The sequence below is a fragment of the Notamacropus eugenii genome, chromosome 2, assembly GCF_028372415.1.
Source record: "Notamacropus eugenii isolate mMacEug1 chromosome 2, mMacEug1.pri_v2, whole genome shotgun sequence".
Lineage (NCBI taxonomy): Eukaryota > Metazoa > Chordata > Mammalia > Diprotodontia > Macropodidae > Notamacropus > Notamacropus eugenii.
The window spans coordinates 538,522,605-538,544,189 of record NC_092873.1 but is presented as its reverse complement, the minus strand read 5'-3'; the positions used below and the strand labels follow the sequence as shown (position 1 = coordinate 538,544,189).

At 45.7% G+C, this 21,585-nt stretch overlaps 1 protein-coding gene across 3 annotated transcripts in view; it reads left to right on the top strand.

Annotated features, from left to right (window-relative positions):
- The window catches only part of PIGK (phosphatidylinositol glycan anchor biosynthesis class K), a 91,101-nt gene that overhangs the window by 35,977 nt on the left and 33,539 nt on the right, over nucleotides 1–21,585 (top strand). For all 3 annotated transcript variants that reach the window (XM_072649892.1, XM_072649891.1, XM_072649893.1), the window contains one exon: nucleotides 1,249–1,421. In XM_072649892.1, coding sequence (XP_072505993.1) covers nucleotides 1,249–1,421 — 173 coding nt within the window. The remainder of the gene's footprint in view (nucleotides 1–1,248; nucleotides 1,422–21,585) is intronic.

The following is a 21,585-nucleotide window of genomic DNA, read 5'->3' as shown; positions in this document are numbered from 1 at the left end:
TGTGGAGAAGCTCACAGTCTAACAAGAGAGCCAGTGTGTAAGTGGCCAGGTCCCTACAGAGTGAGTGAAAGGCAGCGGGGGAGTTCAGGGGGTGTCTCCTGTAGAAGGTGGGGCAGAGGATGGATGATAGGTCAAGATGCCAGCAGGGGCAGCAGGCCAAGTGGGTGTCAAGTGAGGGTGCCCAGGGGACCGAGGAAGCCTTGCAAGGAGGAGGGAGTCTTGGAGGCTGACACCGAACAGCTTAGGAGCCCAGGTGACACTGTCATCATTTTTTCAGGGAGGTCTCATGAGCTTTGGAGGGGAGAAGCAAATTTGGGAAGGTTAAGAAGATGGTAACTGACTGGAATCCATGTTCTGGACAGTTGCTTGAACTTGGTAATGATGGGTTCTTGACCAGGGATAGAATCGGTAAGAATGTGGACGCCTGTAGACTGTTGCCAAGGCAATATTCGTAGCACAGAGGGCGACGATGAATATGCTGGCATAGTTCTGAATCGCAAAGTCTAACAGACTCTCCATATAGAAGGCAGAAGAAAAGCATTTATACAGACACCAGAAGTCAATCTTAGCACTGCAGGGGACACCACCATTTCCGAGCCCCGCTATCCCCCCACTGCTGAGGTGTTCCCACAAGCACTCAGGAGCCTAGCTGTGTCTGCTGTGTCCTCTCTCCTCTGCCCCAGCCACTCTCTGCTCCACCCTTCCTCTTCCACCCATTCAGTAAGCTCCTCCCACCACATATGACTTAGGCTTCCATGTGACTTAAGCAGGTCACACAGGCCTCTCAGTGAATGGGAAAGATGTTCTCATTTAAATGACCATCACAGAAATCTAATGTAAAAGGCAAAGAAAGGCCAGGGAGAGGTTAACTTCCATAGTCTTCTGACCCAGGGATTTTGTCTGGATGGCCCTGGTGGCCATTTCTAGGAATAACTCTGCATTCTTGCTTTGAGGGTTTAGTGTGACAGATGTCCTGGTGGAGAGCATGAGTCGGGGAGGGCAGGAGAGACGTGAAGAGATGCTCAAAGTCATGAGAGTGAGTCAGAGTGCCCAGGGAGGAGAGAGGACCTTTGAGATGGACCTTGAAAGTGGGAGATGGCATCGAGTAAGGGGTTCCCCTGCCAGCTTGGGCCATTGACTGGGTTGTGTGGTTTGTGGAAAGAAATCCCTAGAAAGGCCCTTAGTAGGCGCTGAAATAGTGCAGTGATTGGAAATGATTCTGATACTTAATGCTCCTTCATTTTACAGTTTCAGGTGTGTCCCAAAAGTTTGTGTGTTTCGACTCCTGGCCATCGGACTGATCTTTTTCAGAGAAATCCTCAAAATGTGTTAATAACGGATTTCTTTGGAAGCGTGAGGAAGGTAGAGATCACCACAGAGACTGTTTCACTGAAACCTGATTTAAGCTCCCTGGGATACAGGTATTTTATCTTCTCTTGTTTATGAATAAAGTATGTATCAGCTTCAGCTTGTAGATTTTCATTTGGTAATCTTGAAGAGACAGTAGTTTATACATAAGAAGATTTGACTCAGGCCCATTTAACAGAATCTTCTTAACTGCCTGCTGTGTCCAAGGGCTCTCCTAAGCATGGGAGAGAGAGAGACATAGAGAGAGAGAGAGAGAGAGAGAGAGAGAGAGAGAGACAGAAAGAGACAGAAAGTGATGGAGAGAGATGGAGACAGAGACAGATCTCTCTGTATCCTACAGAGACATCTAGGGGCTTGGGAGGGCCTGAAGCAAATTGGGGAGCTCTAGTGACTGGGGGCATTGCAAAGGACCTCATGTAATGGGTGAAGGTGGGGTTTGACCCTGAACTTTGAAGGAAATAATGGATTCCAAGAGATGGAGGTAGGGGTGAATCCAGTCCAGGCATGAAGGGCAGCCAGTGCAAAGACATGTCATGGAGGTAGAAATGATGAATTTGGCACCTGCTCAGATATGAGGAACAAAGGAGGGGGAGGAGTTAGAGAGGACACCAGATTTGAGAGCCTGGGCAGACCGGAAATAGGGAAGTTCTAGAGAGGGGTAGGTTTGGAGAAAGGGCAACAGGCTTGAGTTTGAGGTGTCTTTGAGGCACAATTGGAAGCCTCTTCCAGCTGGGTGGGGCTACATGAGTATAGATCAGGGAGGAGGAAGATAATTAAATTCACTGGCACTTAGGAGGGTGTAGAGAAAGAAGAGGAGAGACACCTGAACAGAGCCCTGGCATACTCCCACAGTTAGGAATTGAGATATGGATGATGGTCCAGCAAAGGAGACAGAGAAGGAGTGATCAGGCTGGTACCTGGGTATCATGCATGTAATGCAGAATTTGTGAAAGGGAAGTGAGTGTGAGACAAAGAAGGAGGGGCGTCTGGAGTCCAGATGGTGGAGGGCCAGGCTAAGGAGAGAGGTGTTCAGCAGCCCTGGATGCCAGAGAGCGGGCCACGAGGTTGAGAATGGGAAAAGACCTTTGGGTTTGGCAGTTAAGGCCAACTGGTGATGAGGGAGTGGGTGATTTCAGGTGAGTTGACAAGATGATGAGGTTTATTTTCCAGGCTTCCCATTCCTTTGAAATTATTTTTTTCATTGTTGCTGTGGTGTCTTAAAAACAAAGTGATTATGCAAGAGTTTGAAACAGCCACTGTAATGAAAACATCGTTGATTATAATTTGACTCCACACGTTTCACTATTAAGCTGTGTTGTGTGTGTGTGATGTCATCTCTTAATAGGAATTTTTACCCCAAGGAAAAGTTTTAGATTGCACGTTGAAGACATCTCTTTTAGAGTTCTTTTAAAGTTTTCTCTCATTGGTGTTCATTTGCAGTAATGAAAAACGGAAGAGAGAGCACAAACTATTGTCATAAGATTTTAAGTTGGTACTGTCCCTCATTTACACATTTTGAGCGTCTGACATGAAGGTTTGGCTTTTTTCTTCCCTCTAGTTACATGTTCTAAGAAACAGACTTCAGGTGGGCCAAAGGAACTCTGGTTATAATGCTTAGGTTGTGTAGATAATTTCCAATTTGCTTCTAAACCACTAAAATACATATTGATTGTAGCAAACAGTTCAGGAGTAACTTAGCTAATTTAAACAGCTGAAATTTGTTGTTACTGTGCCTGTCACCAGAGCCATTTTAAAATTCCCATTGAATAATAACAATAGGGAGATGCAGGCTTACTTGGAAACAGCCTGTTCCTCGTTATTCCGAGCTTTCGGAATCGCTCCTGAGTATTTGCACTCCCTGGTCTGCCCCGCTGCTGGTCCAGCTGCCTCTCAATCCTCCTCCTTCTCCATTTCTTCACAAATACTAGATAGTAATTATTTCTTTTTTACCCAGGAACCCTGAGGGTCTTCTCCTCCCAGTTTGATTTTTTTTTTTTGATTAAAGGGGCCATCCCTTGAGCAGCTACTTAAAGAAACCTATTCATTGAATGGGTGTAACTCACTCAAAGTGAGGATGCTGTAAGACCTTAACCTGAAAGAGGCAGCATCTCCCATTGCATCCTGGGCCATCTCCAGTCATCCTGATGAATATCAGGCCACTGGACCCAGATAGCTCAGAAGAAAGTGAGGTTGGTGACGGTGCACAGCCCTCCCTCACTCAAATCCAAGTCAACTGCAAGTCATGTCATCATCTTGTTGTCACAGTCCTCTTCGAGACCGAAGGACAAACACACAACAACAGTGGTGCCAGTGGGACGGTTGCTCAGGGACAGTGGTTTGCTGCATTTTTTCAGGAGACCCAGAGGAGCACATGGGATTTGGATGAGTTAAGCGATGTTAGCTTGCAAGTTTGTGTTGGCAGTGCATATGTAGTGAATGCAAACCAGAGTGAAGGATATTTGTGATTTCTTGTTGACTCCAGGGAGGATGCCAGCTCTGTTGAGTCTTTGCGCCCTCTAGCGTTCTGAAGTGCAATGTCTTTACCATTCTGTTACTGGTCACCACATTTATCCTTTTCTTGTGGATCCTTGCAGAGTCATTATTGTATTTCTTTATGTGTCCCCATGAATGGCATCCCATAACTGCATTTCAAGGTGTACATACCTCTCAGATTCTCAGGTACCAGAGGTACCAGAGACTAGTCTGATGTGCCTCATGTCATGAAACAGTTTTGTGTCCCGTTTATTGTTACTGATGCCATCTGTATCCTCACCATTTCTAATTTAGTTCAGTTCACCAGACCTTTATTGACTGTCTGCTCTGTGCAAGGCACTAGGCCAGGCTCAGGGCCTACTGAGACAAATACAAAGCAGGCCTTGTCCTCAAAGAGCTTACATTGTACCAAGAGGCTATTTTATGTGCACAAATGAGTGTGATACAAGGAAATTTCTTGGAGGAGAGAGAACATTGACAACTAGCGGGGATCAGGGGAAGGCTTGTGGGGAGGGGGCACCTGTGTCAAGTGCTGGAGAAAGACCAGGATCCTAGGGTAGTGATGAGGAAGGGGTGGTGTGCCCTGCAAGGGTTATGACCTGTGTAGATGCATGTTGAGGGGAAGGAGTACTGAGCTTGGGGGCAGTAGGCGGTATGGCTTGGTGGGAATGTAGAGTATGTGAAAGGGGAGTGAGTATGAGACAAGCCTGGAGGACCATCTAGAGTCCAGACAGTGGGGGGACCAGGCTCAGGAGTGTGTATCCATCTTGTAACTATTGGGGAGCTGCGGAGGCCTTTTGGGCAGAGAAATGATGAGGCAAGTCCCTGGCCTCGCTTAGTCAGAGACTGCCAGCTCTTCAGTGAATTAATCATTAAGCACCTACGAAGAGTCTGTTGTGGGGTACCCAGTGCTGTGCTAAATCCTTGGAGGGAGTGCATGTTCTGCAGGGAGAGAGAACCTGTCTGTGAGCATCACAGGATCATGCTGGACTTCATGGCATGCAGACTATATGTGTACATTGTCATTGAAAGACATTTTGGGGAGGGGGCCACCAAGAGCTGTGGAAATAAGCTAGAGATGCCAGTAGGAGGCATTGAGGAGAGGCCTTTGGCTTTAACAGTCACGTGATTGTTGGCGATCTTGATGATAGTCAACACTTGAATGATGCATACTGTGTGCCAGGCGCTGGACTGGGTGCTTTACAAGGGTCACCTCATTTGAACCTCATAGTCGCCCTGGTGAGGAGTTACTGTTGTTAACCCCATCTTACAGTTGAAGGAATGGAAGCTGGAGGCAGGGAAGTGACTTGCCCAGGGTCACCCAGTTAGCCGGTGTCTGAGGCTATCCTTGAATGTGGGTCTTCCTGACCCCAGGTCGGTTCCCTGAGCCCTGAGGGACCCCCTCACCACTTTGTATTTCTGTTTCAGTCATGTATAGGTAATGGAAGCCATGTTTTGAGGGATTAAAAAACAAGAAGGTGGTGTGGAAAAGGAGGAAGGGGTGAAACTGTGTAGCTGTTTGGTATTAAAAGAGGGAGAGCTGAAGAAGAAAGGATAGTGAAGCTGAGGACGGTCCAGTAAAGGGATCTGAGAAAGAGAGATCCTTCAGGTAGAAGGAGAAGGGACACCCCCCCGAAGATGTGTGGCCTGGAAGAGAAGGTCATCCATGGCATCACATGGTACAGAGGGATCAGGAAAGGAGAGAATGGATTGGGCCACTTTGGAGAGGAAGGTCTCAGTGGAGAGGTGGTTGGGGTTAGGGAGACAGTGAGAAGAGAGGGAGCAGAGGTGTCTAGGAGATAGTTTTGTCAGTCCAGCTGAGAACAGGTGGAGAGCAGGGGATGGCAGTTAGCAGGGGTGGTGGGGGAAACTCAGAGAGAGTGACAGCAGAGGCCATTAGCTGCACAAGAGTCTCTTGGCTTGGCCTTGGGTTCCCCTTGGCTGGGGAACCTGGAGGAAGGAGGAGAAGGTCTGGAACAGCTGTCTCATTGAGCCCAGATCATAGGACTTCGTTTCAGTCAGGATGCTCTTCCTGTGAGGCCGTGTCGGGAGCCATGGAGTGCCTTGGTCAGTGAAGAATTGAAGTTGAGGATCATCCAGGGAGCACGGAAAGATCCGTGGTGGTTTGTAAAGGAGAACATCAGAGAATGTGTGACAAGAGACAGCCATGGTGCTCCCTTGGCGCCTGTGCATTGGACTGACCTCTCGGGATGGATTTCTGGCGAGAGGGTGCGTGTTCCTGGAGATCTGAGTGAGGAAGCCTTTCCTAACAATGAGGACATTCCCAGAAACGTTCGTCTAGCCAAGGCTGAGAGCTGTTGGGGAAGTGGGTCCAGTCACCTCTAGTCTGGGCCAGATGGAGAGTCTCTGTACTTCAACATGAGTCCTTACAGCTTTTTTCTGACTTGGGATGGTAATTTTACATAATCTGCTTTTCCCTTCCCATCACCCTTCTTTGAAAGTCATCAGTAGGACAATTGAAAATAAAGAGACATGACTGTCGTGTGGGCAGATTTTAGTTGAGGTGTGCTGAGTTGGAGAATCCAGAGGATGTTTTTTCAGTATGTCCTGGAGTTAGATGCAGTTGGTAGAATTTGGGGGGAGGTTAAAAAATTCAGTTCCTGCCTCCAGCAGCCTCTCCACTCCCACTTTTGTTCTGTAGCTTTTCTTTCTAAAAATGACCTCTTTTAGGATCTTTCAGAACCGAGCGGGTATTGAATGCTTTGCCATTAATGATTTTTCCCCCATTACTCACCACCAAGTTAAAAAATGGCTCATTATGCTTCCTCTGGTTACAAATCAATACTGTGTTTGACAGTATTTGCTTTTTACACATGTTCCCCAGCTGCTGGAACCATTTCCTTTGGTCTTTTTTGTTTCTGTGGGGATTCCGTCCCCCACAGTTGTTAAAGATCACTTTGGAAGGTTAGAATCTGAGCTTATGAATTTCATCTTGGGATCAATGTTTAGGAACAAGGTAAAGATCCTCTTTTTACTGTAATTAGCTTTAATTGCTTTTGGAATGATTTTTAAAACTTCTTGGCTATTCACTGATTTTAATGAAAGGAAATTATGTATCATCTCCAGCCCTCCTGGGAATGAGGCCAGACCCCTGAATGCTGCAGGACTCAGTCTTCATTGGTTCATCACACATGCATGAGGGTGGACCAACATCTGGTCACTGATGGAGTCTGACAGTTTCATCTCAGTTCAGTTGACTCACCTTGCCCTGTCTTTATCCAGTGCTCCTTTGTCAATTTAAGAGTATTTGTGAGTTCATGGCCTGTTGTTCGTGGTCGTGTCTGACTCTCCATGACCCCATTTGGGGTTTCCTTGGCAGAAATATTGGAGTGGTTTGCCATTTCCTTCTCCAGCTCATTTTACTGATGAAGAAACAGAGGCAAACAGGGTGAAGTGACTTTCCTAGTTCTGGGAGTCCCTGCAACCTAACGGTGCTCCTCGGGGGCACTAGTTAATGCAGTAAATTCAAGGTCCCTGTAGACTTGCCTAATGCCAACCTCCCATCAACATGATGGCAGTTCAGTGGAGGTACATGGGAAAGTGGGCCTGTGAATCTTGGTGGACAGTCCAACAGATTTGCTGGAACTTGTCCATAGAACAGTGCACAGATTTCTCAGCTTTCTAAATGGTACCCTGCTTTCCCCAAGTAATTACTGTCCACATTGCAGGTAACCTTGTCTTTAGCAGGGAGGCCTTTCTGGCATCATACTATAGTTCCTAAATGTAGCTTCAGTTACATTTATTTATAAATTTCCTTGAATATGTGACTACTTTGATTCACTTGATTTATAAAATATCAAAAATTGATCATTGAATAATTCATGATTTTTGTCACTTGAATAGTTGTTACTGAATTTTTTTTTTATATTAGTTTGAGCAGTTGAATAATTTCAGAGGCAGCTGGGGAGCTTTTCTTTAAGTCTGTTACTGTACCTAAACGGTATTGCTCATAGGTGACAGTGACTTAAAAAAATGAATGGAATGTATCTGAAAGCATATGAACTGAGGTCTGATCATAGTAGTAATTCAATGCCATCCTAAAAATTACGAAAAGAGACTTTGATGATGAAGGCCCTGATTCTCAACTGTTGCATATTAAGAGTATGCCGAGGTATTGCTCATTTCGAGGAGATATCAGCATTCTGAGACAAAGTGAGTTTGAGTTTTCTTTCATGAAAGCAAAGGTTCCACATAGTCCTTTTTTCAGAAGAGTAAATGTTGTGAAAGTGCATGTTAACATGGCATTGCAAGATGACTAGGAATGGGACTGTATGCAATGTACCAGCAAGGGCTCATTGCTTGTGCTGTATATGAGATGAGAAGGTCTCTCACGCTTTCTGATGCTCCTTAATGCCAACGGGACACTGGACCGGTGGGTAAGTTACCATGTGGTACCACAGCATCCTGAAAGAGTGAGGGAGAGATTCTGGTTTGGAATGAGAATTTCATTAAGTTGGAATCCATCCAGAGTGCTAGCAAACATGAAAATGAGGGTGCTCCATTCAGAAGGCCATCATCCTGGAGCAGGCCCTGGAAACATCTGGAAAGGCCCTTTTGGCCAGAAATTGGCAGTGATGTTCAACATCCCAACAGCTGGAGAAGTTCTTTTGGAAGGAAGGTGATAGATTGAGGTGTTGGCTAGAGGCCACCTAGAAGATGTGTTTCTGAATATTCTTGACCAGAGAAAAAGATTCTTGGTCCCGTTATTGTCTCTGCTTTAAAAAAATGGGGAAAGTGTTTTGTTCTGTGCTAATATGTGTGTCTGCTTTTGGAGAGCTCAGGACACTATATTTTAATCGACAAAATAGATCCTTTTTAAGGAGAAGAGTTGGAGGGGAGAGGGGCCGGGTAGGGGAGAGAGAAGGATGATCATTTGCATTTTTCATTGGAGGAGAGAATTCCTTTCAAGGGTCATGTTCCTGGTTTGCTTAAGTCTTACTTCTCTGACAAGATTGTGTTCGTCCTTTGTTGCCGAAGAAGACCATGCCATCAGAGAAATGATGAGGACTTGCACTTGACGTTGTTTTGAGTGAGAGAGTGAGGTCACCTGCCTCACTTCTCCTCCAGAGCCGTCTGAATCCAGTGACAGGATATTCATCAGGACGACTGGAGATGACCCAGGATGCACTGGGAGACCTTGGGCCCTTTAGGCCAAAGTCTTTGCAGGTACACACTTAGGGTGAGGTAATGCACATTCATTGAATAGGCCTGTTTAAGAAGTAGCCGGGTCATGGCCCCTTTAAATCCACAAAGACAAGGCATTTTCCCCAACACCAAAATATTGGGAATAACTGCCAACCAAGGATTAATCAGAAATGAAGGCTTATGTTTCTGAAATTAGAATTTGTCAATGAGTAAAATAGGTTTGGGTTTACAAAACTGTGTGGTTCATGGAACAAAGAACACCTCCCAAAGCCTCTGTTTAACCAGGGCCCCCAGCAGGGTCATCTGGCACTCAACAAATGCCACGTGGGTTGTTCCCCTCCTCCTTCCCCCAGCTTCCTTGAGAGCACAGTCTCCTTTTCTTTGTCAGCAGAGCTCTTGGCACATAGTAGGTATGTAATATATGTTTACTGGCTGATGGCCAAAAGTGTGGTGATGCACATTTGCAGAAATATGGCTAATATTATAACAGTGACACAGTATTTAGTATGAGCATGTTCCTATATAGGATTGATGGTTCAATCAGCTATGCATATTTTAGTTATCAATAGAAATCTGTTGTCACAATTTAGAACCTGTTGCTTCTGCTGAAGTCAGTATTTTCTGCCATTTGTCACTTTTGTGACACCTCAGGAGAGCTCTTCTGGTCAGCATCAACCATCGGTTGGTCATCTTATGGTTGTTGCCATGTACATCATCATGAAGCCCACTAAGCGCTGTCATCTAGCCCAGGTCTGCGTATTGTTCCCAAGGCTCCTTTGAGGAGACTTTAGGATGATCAGAACCAAGGGGAACATTTAAATATGAAAAACAAGCAGTTATATGGAGGAGGTCCAGGGTCTGGGGGGCGGGGGTGGGGGAAGGAATAGATGTTTGTATGTTAGAGACAGGAGGAATGTTCTCCACCCTTCACATGTGCTTCGGGGCCTGGGGTCCAAGGCTTACCCAGGGAGTTTGCAGTGACCCTGCTCCTTGTATATCTGCTGACCTAGTGTGGTCTTGTCAGCTGGGCGAAACTGGACACTTGAGACGTTGGACAATGTCTGTGCTGTTCTCCTTACATCCTTCCAAGCTGTATCCCAAAAGGAAATTGGGTCAGTTTGCTGTGACCTGGTTTTTGTTTGTAGGAATGATTGCTTTTCTAAATCTCTCTTTCTCTCTCTCTCCCTTCCTGTCTCTGTTTCTGTCTCACAGTCTTTCTGTTTCTGTCTTTGTCTCACTGTCTGCCTGTTTTTTCCTGCCTAATAACTGCTGACATTTTAAATAACATTGACCATTTCCTAATGTGCCACCTGTATGCCTCTCCATTGTAACCCAGAAAAACTGTCCTACAGCATATGCTGTTAACTTGGTTTTATCATGTATTCTCCAGAACTGTTACACTTAATCTGAGTGACCCATTTGTGCTGTTGTCATCATAGCGATATCTTACTCTTGGCTCTGTCATTTTCACAAGTCTTACCATGTCTTTATGAATTCTTCTTATTCATAGTTTCTTATAATGCAGTGATATTTTATTATAGTCATATAAGACAATTTGTTCAGTCTTTCCCTAATGGATGGCACTCACTTTGTTTCCAGTTACTGCCAAGAATGCTGCTATGAATATTTTGGAATACATGAGACCTTTCTCTGTGTCATTTACCTCTGTAGAATACTGGTCCAGTAGTGGGGTCACTGTCTATAAACGATTAGTGACTTTTTTCACTTTATTGCAAATTGTTTTCTAGAATAATTGGCCTAATTCACATCTCCACTAAACATGTATCAGTTTGCCTCTTTTCCCATAGCCCTTTCGACATTCATTGTTTCCATATTTTATCTTTGAGAATTTGCTGTATATAGGAAGAAACTCAGAGGTGTTTTAATGGTGCATTTGTTTCGTTAGTGAATTGGAACATTGTTCTATGTGGCTCTTGAACATTTGCATTTCTTCTGAGAACTCTTCTCATCCTTTGGCGAATAGCTCTTGATCCTACATATTTATATCAATTCCTTCTACATTTAGAACATTAGATTTTCATCAGAAATCCCAGAACTTTTCCTACAGTTGCTAGTTTTCCTTTTTAGGCTGTTTGCATTGATTTTTGTTTATGCAAAGGGCTTTTAATTTTAGAAAATTCAAATTGTTTATTTTAGTTTAATGATTACTTTGACTGCTGAGGAGTTCTACATAGAGTCTTAAAGAGGCTGCATTGACCAAAGGCAGAATGATCTTTCTTGTGAATGGACAGAATCCTAAGTATAATATTTTAAGATTAATTAATTAGAGCCAAATGTTTTTAGTCTGATTCCTCCAGGGAGCAGTCAGTAGCACAATTATTTATGTAAGTATGAATTTGATATGTTTTTTTTTTTAAGAGCATATTTAGTGTTTATCTCCTCTGGGTGTGACCCAGTGTTTTTGGTGTTAAGGGAAGGGTGAACTAGGGTGGCTAGGAAGCACAGTGAACAGAGTGCCGGGCCTGGAGTCAGGAAGACTCATCTCCCTAAGTTCAAACCTCCCCTCAGACAGATAATTCCTAGCTGTGTGACCCTGGGCAAGTCACTTTACCCTGGTTGCCTCAGTGTCCTCCTCTGTAAAATGAGCTGGAGAAGGAAATGACCAGGCACTCCAGGATCTCTGTCAAGAAAACCCCAAATATGATCATGAAGAGTCAGACATGATTGACAGTAACAGTAAGGACTGAATTTAAAGCAGGAAGTGGTCCCCTCTCCCCTCAAAGTGGTCAGTCCTGGGCTTGTGGAAAGGAAAATCAAACAGTAACCGATGGCTTTGCAGCTCTGGTCTCCTGTAAGGAGTAGTCATTAGCATTTTAATGCTGGATGACTCAGGTTGTTACCAAGTACAATTGTAACTTTAAGTAAACTGCTGTAGCAACTGCAGCCTAACAGTTGGTTAATTGGACAGCTCTTTTTGATTTAATTAAAATTAATTTAAAATTTAAATTGAATGAACTAAATTTAGCAATCCTAATAATCATGCATGTTCGTAGTGACCCTGCTGCATCCCAAGGCCCTAGGATACCTTTTGAAGGTGCGTTTGGTGTCATTTTACTGTTTTATTTTCAGTACATTAAAGAGCTCCACTCTTTCTGGTATAGATACTTCATCCACCAACTCTCCTTTCATAACCTCCAGAAATCTTTGAAAGTCTATATGGTTAAAAAGCCTGATTCTTCGGCCTGCGGCCAGCATTCTGACGGGCCCTCTGTGGCCTTGGCCTGAGCCTTGTCTTTGCAGAGAGGGAGGATCTCTGGGAACCAGCTTGTGAGAGCCCCAGGGGCCCTTGGGTTGGACTTGACTACGTTTTGGTTTCTTTTCTTCCTTTGGAAACAGGCATGATATAAATCAGACAGAGCCAGCACCTTTGTCAGGCGCTCTCAGGGAAACCGACAAGTTAGTGATAAGCTGGTGCCATAGGTGACTGAAAGACCAGAGTGGCTCAGGGTTGCGGGGACTCAGATTGTTTATGCCCATCCTTTCCTTGTGCTTACTTTGGGTTTTTATTTCCTGGGAAATTCCTCTTACCTCCTAAAACATGTGTGGAATCCATCAATGGTAGAGAGGAAAAGAAGCCATTTCTGCCAGCGTCTGCAAAACTGTGAGTCGGTGGCCCCCCATCTCTGCTGAGGAAAGGGCAGACGTTCCATGGAATTGGACTTCAGGGGCCGTTCGTTGAGTGCTGACTCCTCTAAATTCTTATTGTCACTTGGTGTGTTGCTCTTCTGCTTAGGCTTTGTCCCCCACTTTTGATCAGTTCAAACATTCTCTCAGCTCAGTCGATTTAGAATTGAAGTGAATTTATTGCTTGCTAAATACTAGGTGAGGGTTGGGGCAGATACAGGCACAAAGAAAGACCATCCCTGTTTGTAGTGAGTTTATATTCAAGTTGAGGGAGAGAATATATACATATAAAATAATACAGCATGGCTACAGTTAATACTTACACTTGTGTGTTATACATGTGTATGGATATATGCAACAAGTAGTTAAATTTGGGGAGAAACGGTGTCATCAAAGGCTTTATGGTGAAGATGGTGCCTGAGCTTCACCTTTAAATAAGGGAGAGACTGTCTGAGGCAGAAGTGAGGAGGGAGGGCATACTTAGTGTGGGGGGCAGCCAGTGTGGAGATGGGGGATGGAGTGTCATGAGAAAACACAGATTAGGAGAGTAAGATCCACTGAGACTGGAAGTGTAGATTGGGGCCAGCATGTGTTTGGCTTTCAGAACTAAACCACACGGGACATTTGATCCTAGAGGCCAAAGGAAGCTCTTGGGCTTGGTTGAGGAGGTTAGTCACAGGGTCAGATCTGTGCTGAAGAAAGATTACTTGGGCTGCCATATGTAGAATGGACCTTACACACTGAATCACCAGTTAATTAACATTTATTAAGCAGGTTATGTTTGCCAGGCTCAGCGCTAAGCGCTGGGGATATAAATACCCCTAAAAGAAAGACAACCCCCGTCCTCAAGTTGCTTACAGTCTAATGGGGGAAGGCATACAAAAGGAAGCTGAAAAGAGGTGGGGGCAGGGCTGGGGTGAGGGCTGGGGAGGAAAGGGAGCAGGTGGATGGGAAACGGATGTCTCTATGCTGCCTGTGGTGGGGTGAAGCGCAGGGGGGTATGATGAACGGTGAGTAAGAACCAAGGCTGATTGGGACTGGCAAGATGGGGAGGTTTCCCAATCACGAGTTACTACTAAGATGATAGCTAGGCTAGTAAAAGACAAGATGAACAGGAAGGAGGGAATGAGATCAAGTGTACATGTGGAGGTAACTGTGGTGAGGCCAGGGATATCCTCTTTGGAGAAGAGACTTGGAGAAAGGAGGAGAGAGTGGAGGATTCCAGGGGATTTGGGGATGAAGAAGATGGAGCTCCCTTAGAATGATCTCAATTTTAGTTTTTCAGTAAAGGGACAGGCAGGTCCTGGAATGAAAGGAGAGAGGGCCCAGGAAGCCAGGGAAGATGTGGGCTGGCTTCTATGGGGAGGGAACTGGAGTGAATCCAAGACCTTTCTGGCTGCGACCAGCAAGCCAGAGGGAGGTTGGAGAAGTTGGGTAAGGATTCCTTTAGCTGGTCAGGAGAAACAGATATGGTGGCCACTGAGCCCCCAGGTAGGAGTGTGGAGGGTGGCTGGTCTGATTTCTGATGGTGAAGGACTGTCCCATCCCAGTCACAAACCCCTTGCTTGCACCAGTGCAGTCTTTGCCTTCAGGAACCCCTTCTTTTAGTATTTCCTTCCAGAGTACTTGCCCACCAGTGAGAACTCAGATCTCAAAGGGATGAATGGGTCATGCTCACGCTTTTGTCGATGATCTTCGTTAACCATCAGCCTGTTTCCTAGCCCCACCAGAAAGGCAGCAGCCCGTCGGTCATGCGAGTGTGGACAGGCATTGGAGCATCGAATTTCACCGGTTGTGTCCTTTGCCCGCTGACATCACTTCCCTTCATGTCTTAGCGGTCAGAGTTTTTCAGAGATTAGACTGATCATGAATGCTTTGAGGGCAGAGCTTGACTTCTTCTTGGTCCCTTTCTGTCTTCCTGGCACATAGTAGGTGCTCAGTATGTATTGGTTGATGGAGAGAGTTGACGCAGATTTTTTCCCCACTTGAGAGTTTCTCTTCCTATTATGATTACGTTTGTTTTATTAAGATTTCACACACTTAAGGTTGTTGGTTTTAACTTTTAGGATCATCATAGTTCTAAAAGGGACATCCATCTTTTCTGATTTTTCAAAATGCTATGACTATGTAGGCTGTACCTCTGTCCGGAGCTTGTTTTGTTGGGTGCTGCTACAAACTGAACTGCTTTCCCATTTTCCTAATAGTTCTTGTCAAATAGGGCGTCCTTCACTTAGTAATTTGAGTTTATTAAATTCTGGACTGTTGGGTTTGTTCATTTTTATAGCAAAGAGTAGGGAGGCCTGTTCGGTGACTTCCCAAAGACACATTTATGAATGCTTGAGGTACATAGGGTCACAAGGTCACGGGCAGAGAGGGGAAGGGACCTAAGAGGCCCATCCATTTTACAGATGAGGAAACCAAGACTCATAAAGTAATACAGGCATCAAGGATCATTTAAATGAAAAAGCAAAATATCGAACATTTTGTTACATGACATATTATGTAAACATTGTATTCTTAGTAACGTATTTGCTCAAAAGGACCTCCTATCTGCCAGGCTGATGATAGGAACATGAGAGTATTTTCTATTTCATTATATTTAAAAGACAAAAATATAAACTCTGTCCTTACCCTCAGGAAGTGCCCATTCTAATACATTCAGACATTCTAGACTGGGCAGTGGGGCCTGGGGGAGGGGATGGAGCCATAGGACAAAAGCAGAGTTTCAAGGACTGGTCAGTGTCCAGAATGAGTGGGTGGTCTGAGTCTGATCCAGAGGCTGCTGGTCCGGGTGGGCAGAGGGGGCCACAGTGGATGGGCATCCTTGGAGGCCAGAATCACCATTCCTACCACCAGCCTTTTTGGTGACTCGAAGTTATGAAACTGATTGTGGCTTTGACGGATCTTCACTGCAGTATCCTCAAATCCCACAAGATGGTGCCCTTCCTCCAGAGTAGAAGACAGTGTGGTTCTTTTGCAGTTAGGACATGAGCACTCATCAGAAGCCTGCTTGGGGCCAGGTCTGTGCTAGGCACTGGGCATAGGAAGGCAAAAGGTAAGTAGCCCCTGGTCTCAAGGAGCTTACATTCTTTAGGGGAAACTGTGTGTCTTATCTGTTCCTCTCTCTGTGTGTGCAGATAGAGATAGATAAGTAGGTCTAGATAGATGGATATAGATCTAGGCATACACAAAACAAATATGGAATAATTTGGGGCTGTTTACTCCTCACCAGCAGCTGGGGAGTTAAAAATAGGCCTCCTCCTTGTGGTGGTGCCTGAGCTGACCTTTGAAGGAAACCAGGAATTCTGAGAAGCAGGGATGGGCAAAAGGGGTATTCCAGGCATAGGACCAGCCATTGTGAAGACTCAGGGCTAAAAGAACAAATGACGTGTATGAGGAAGAGTGAAATGGCCAGCCTGGGACAATCATAGAGGGAATGACAGGTAGTCACGTCCAGTAGGTCAGAGCCAAGTGTTCAAAAGGCTTTGGAGGTTAAGTCTTAGTAGTTTATCCTAAAGATGATAAGTAGCCCCATGAGCTTTTTGAGCCAAAGAATGACCTGTGTTGACCTGTGCTTTAATAATATGATGTTGACACCTGTATGGAAACTGGATTCTAGACAGGAGAGACCTGACCCCGGAAGACTAATTTAGGCAGTTGTTGTAACAGTCCAGGTGAGAGGAGGTGAGGGTCAGAACTAGGTGGCAGCCCAGGAAACAGAAGGAAGGGATGTGAAAGCATTGTTTAGGTAGGTAGAGTCATCGAGACTTAACTAGTGAGTGATTATGTGGCATGAGGGAGATTGAAGTCAGGGAGGACTCTAAGGTTGCAAACCTGAGGGAGTTTAGGATGGGATGCTCTGGACATCAAAGGGACTGGAAGAAAAACAAGGTCTCTGGAACATGTTAAGTTTGAGATTAGTCATCGGGCATGGAGTTCAAAGTGATCAGTAGGCAATTGAGGATTTGGGACGAGAGCCCAGGAGACTAGGGTTGCATCTGCATAAAGATGGTGATTGAACCTGTGAGAACTGAGGTCACCATGACAGAGTGTAGAGAGAGGAGACCTAAGAGCCTAAGAACTTTGAGGTGCCCCAGAGTAAAGGGAGGTGTGCATAGATGCTGATCCACAAAGGAGACTCAGAAGAGTCAGTAGTGAGTACGCGTTAAGTGCCAGGCACGCTAAGCACAGAGATACAAATAAGAAAAAGGTAGTTCCTGCCTCAAGGAGCTTACAGTCTGAAGGGGGAAGATGACACATAGAAGGAAGATAAAATGGGAGTTGGGGGTGGGGGGAGAACGACCAGAGGATGCTCACCATGGGGGCATGATTTTGTAGAGTTGAAACCCAGTGGAATAGCTGATGGGAAAGGAAGTTAGCTGAACAGTTCTGAGCCCTCTCTAAGGAGCCTTTGGCTGGAGCTGTCCAATGTTTAGGAGGAAAAGAGAGAGGAGGCACTGTCATGAACAATCCAGAGAGAAGAGATGGTCTGCCATGTTGCCTGCTGCAGAAATGCTCAGAAGAACGAGAAAAGACCAGAAAGTAATCACTGCTAACTTTGTGGGGGAGGAGTTCAGTGGAGTGATACGGTCAGAGTGGCTTTGACGTTCCATCTGGAATCTCAGTGCTGGAAGGGACCCTGAGGCCATCAATCCCCCCACTGTGAGCCAAGGGTCACTCTTGGGAAAGCCCTGGTGTGGAGACCTCCCATCCCAAGGTATCCCCTTCCATTTTGGGAGAGACTTGACATTCAGAAAGCCCAGACTGCATTTATTTACACCAAAATTCATCTCTTGGCACCTGCCATCTGCCAGTCTTCCTTTCCTTCTCTGTGGCCAATGAGAATGAAGCCAATCTGTCTTCCGCAGAGTAACTGTTGCATGTGTGAACTAGGTTTATCTTGTCCCCCTCTCTGAGACTTCTCCAGGCTCTCATCCCCTGTCCCCTCCACTCATCTTTATTAGACATGGCTTCATCCCACTGTATAATAATGAGGTGGCTTTTGTGGACCTGTATGTAAGTAAGTCTTTAATTCAGCTCTGTTAAATTTCATCTTCTTATATTTGACCCCACATTCTTGGAGCTGCCAGGGCTTGTCATTTGGAGTATCAACCGCCCCTGCAGTTCTAGCCAAGCCACCGATAAAAATATTAAAGCAGCCCAGGGCCGAGCACAGATCCCTTGAGCACACCCCTGGAGACTGAGCCACCTACTCTGTGCACCTGGCCTTTCAGGCCAGTCTGACCTCAGACCACTTCTCTCTGTCTTCTATAAGGTTAGCATGAGTGATGTTAAACATTTTGCTGAAATCTGTGTGAACGCTATCTGGAGCGTGCCCTGGCCCAGCTTCCTCGCCACGCTGTCATAAATAAAAACAGATAACACTGATCTAGCACCACTTTTTTTCTGAAGAAGCCCTGGTGTCTTTTGTAATTCTTGCTTCCTTACAGACCCTTCCTTTAAGAACATGGCCTAGATCAGAGTTCTGGCCTATCTGGGCCTTTTCGGTCCAGACTCTGCCACCATCATGCTCCCTGGGCCTTCCTGTCCTGGGAATGCTCATTACAGAGTTCCTTCCACTCTGACCCCAGGCCATCACTGAGGACGTTTTCTTTGTGGGGATCTGTCCTCCCCTGAGCATATGCTGAGGAAGGTGTTTGCTTTTCCGCAGAGTTTGTGATGGAGGGTAGTTGTTTTCATAGCAAGTTCTTCTAGTTCCTTTAAAATGATCAGTTCATAGGAATTCATTTTCTGCAGCATTTTAAGAAAAAAACTATATGTAGAATGGTATCAAACCTGTCCCTCAGTGCTCTCCACAAGCCAAGTAGGAACTGTGTTCTGGTGCAGAGTCTAACGAAATAGGTTAAATCATAGGAATGTGGAAGAAAACAAGCTCTTTTTCATGAAATGCTCCTGGAAGCAAGTGAAGAATCCAAGAAGACCAAGACTGGAAATGTCCACTCTTCTACGCATTTAGTGGTTGCTGTGGCCATCATTGTGCTGCCCATACCGCTGAGGCTGCTGGGCAGAACAGCCAGGACCCGCACCTCTGGTTGGTGTGCAGTGGAAGTGATTCACTTAGGAGCTGTTTGCTAGGTGAGTCTTCTTGGATTGGTGTGGCATCTTCATGGTAATTGTTGACTTATCTCATCTCAAGCATGATAACATCTCGGCTTCAAGCCTTCCAGGTTTGTTTTTGATGGTTACCCAAGATTTATCCAAAGTATGACTACAACACTGGCACTGAATGGGAAGAAGGCTGCCATGCTGGAGTTCTGGGTTCCATATAGGGACTTTGGAGGTCCACTCCCATCAAGACATTGAGGTGGCTCTCTCCAGGGTCATTAGTTGTCCTTATAAACAAGTCCATTGGCCTTTTCCTGTTCTATTAACCCTTGATCTCTGCAGCATCTCAAACTGTAGGTAGTCCTGTTCTAAAAATCCCCTTCTTTAGCCTCCAAATCAGGAGATCTGGCTTTCAGTGCCATTCTCACACCTCCTAGCTGTGTGGTGTTGAGCATGTTAGAGAGTTTGTTCCTGTTTGTGTCCCTTGGGGTCTTGTTGGAGTCTCAGAGCCTAACTTGCTTCATCTGTAAAATGAGGATAATAATAGTGTTGCTGTCTCCTTCACACTTATTCTGAGGAGCCTGTGAGAATAAAGACCTGTAGAAAGCTGAGCGATTCCAACGTCAATGCTTTGAGGCTTCCAATTTCACCATTCTGTCAGCTGATCAGAAAGCCTCAGACATTTTAGTCAGTAGTCATGGTAATGAGTCAGTCCTTGGCCAGGTTTTGCTAGGACACCTCTCCAGTCTGTGGTAGTTCTTGGCTTTGTCCATCATGGCAGGACTTAGTGCTCGTGGTCTGCAAGAACCCCAGGATTCACATCATCCCGGAATGAGGCCTCTGAGTTATTTCTAACATTGGTGCCTGTTTTTACAACAGGTAACAAAGCCTCCTCAGCACTGAGGCACAGAGCTGGGACCTTGGTCTGTTGATTGATAGCGTTAAACGAAGGGAGCATCAAAATGCCACAAGTTGAAACGTAGAGGTTACCAGTGTCATCGAAGAACCAAGTTCTGTCCAGGGAATTAATAAGAAAGTCAGACACTGGAAAAGACAAGACCAAAGATCCACCCAACCACCACTGAAATTGTGCAGGTTTTCTGGAGAACCTGCCTTACCGAAAGAGGAGGACTTAGGTTTCCATAGCAACCTCGAATTTGTGAAACAGCCGAAGAAAAGAGGTCTGGGGGATAGCTAGAAAGACAAATAAACAAAATGGAGGCCGAGGATTAATTAACACCGATTTCTGGAGGGAGAGGAGCTTGAAGTTTGAAGCTATGATTGGGGCTCATAAAGGGAAAAGAGCAATCCAGGAGAGATGTCTTGGCTGACAGATCATGGGAGCAGAAGGACTGAGGGGTCAGCTGCAGAGATTGTGCAGTGTGGGAGCTGCTGAGGACACGGTCATCACTTCTGTTTGGCCTTTCCTGATCTCGCCAATTGTTGTTGCTCTGTCTCCTGAAATTCCTTTGGTGCCTTTGTGTGTCCATTCTCTGGGCGCATGCCCATTCTCTGGGTGACTTGTTTCACTCTGCTTTCCAGCAGCTGCCTTGGGGCTGGCCTGCTCTAGTCCATGACCTCACTTGCTCACGCTAGCTAGCTGGCCCCAGACCGAGGCCACTCTCCCCATCCCGGCCAATTCCGCCCTTCCTCCCCCTTGGCTGCAGCTCCTGAGACCAGGCCATGGTTTTCCTTCAGCTTTGGAACCACTATCCTGGGCTGGTTTGTCCTAATTGATGAGCTGGGACAAACTCACCTTATCTACCTCCTCTGGCGGGCCCCAGACCCACTTCTGTGCTGCTCTCTCTTTTCTTCCATGTTCTTCTCTCCACGTTTTGCCTCCTATTCTGACTAGCAATTGCTTCTGAAAAGGGCATTTCTAGGGAATCCCCTATGCTCCACAAAAGTTACACAGCACCCTTGTCTGGCCTCTGTCCTAGAATGTAGACTTCTTGAGAACAGGGATTCTCTTTCCTTTGGATGTCTATCCTCAGTGTGTATGTGTGTGTCACAGTGCACATGTGTGTATGTGTGTGTGTGTGTGGGGAGAATTAGAGCCCACAGTCCAAGGAGAGCTGGCATGGAAGAGATCACTAAAGACTGTGGGCTTCCATTCCATGGGACACACACAAGGGTCATCTCTGGTGTTGTTGCCCTCAGAGTCCCTACACATCCTAGGGCTTCCCCATTTGACTCCATGTATCTCATCAACAACTTAGAGGGTGATTTGACTCTTCATTGTTTCCGTTTCCTTCCTAGGATGGTGGGATCCTCAGCCCAGCTCTGGGCAGGACCTTTGAGACCATTGAGTTGAAACCCTCATTTTTATGGTTGAGGAAACTCCCCCCCCCCCCCACCCCCAAGTGAGGTGTTTGCTTGAGGTTGAAAGCAGGCAGGATGGGGGGATGGAGGTTTGAACCCCGTCTTCTGACAGCTGTTCTGGCCATTGCAGTGTTTGTCCCCATCACCAGAGAGGAGGAAGAGAAGAGAAGGGAAATCGATGTCAAGCTGGACGGATTGTTTCAAAGGCACTTAGGAAAGGTGGTGGCAGGAGATGGTTTATTTTAGCCCTTCAGTTGTCCTTTCTCTCCCTGCCCTTTCCCCGCTCCCAAGGACTGCAGGATAAAGTGGAGTTGATCGTGAATCATTCCTCTTCCTTCTTCCACCCTCAGCCTATATTATTAAATCAGTTTGCAGTTTTATAAATTATTTGATACTTTGGTCCATGATTTCATTAGTGTGGACAAAACTCTCCATGCCAGTTTATCCTGTGTTAAACTCTTGTCCATGTTTTTACCATAAATCCTCCCAAGAGAAGTGGCCAGGACCTGGGAGGCCTCAGGTTAG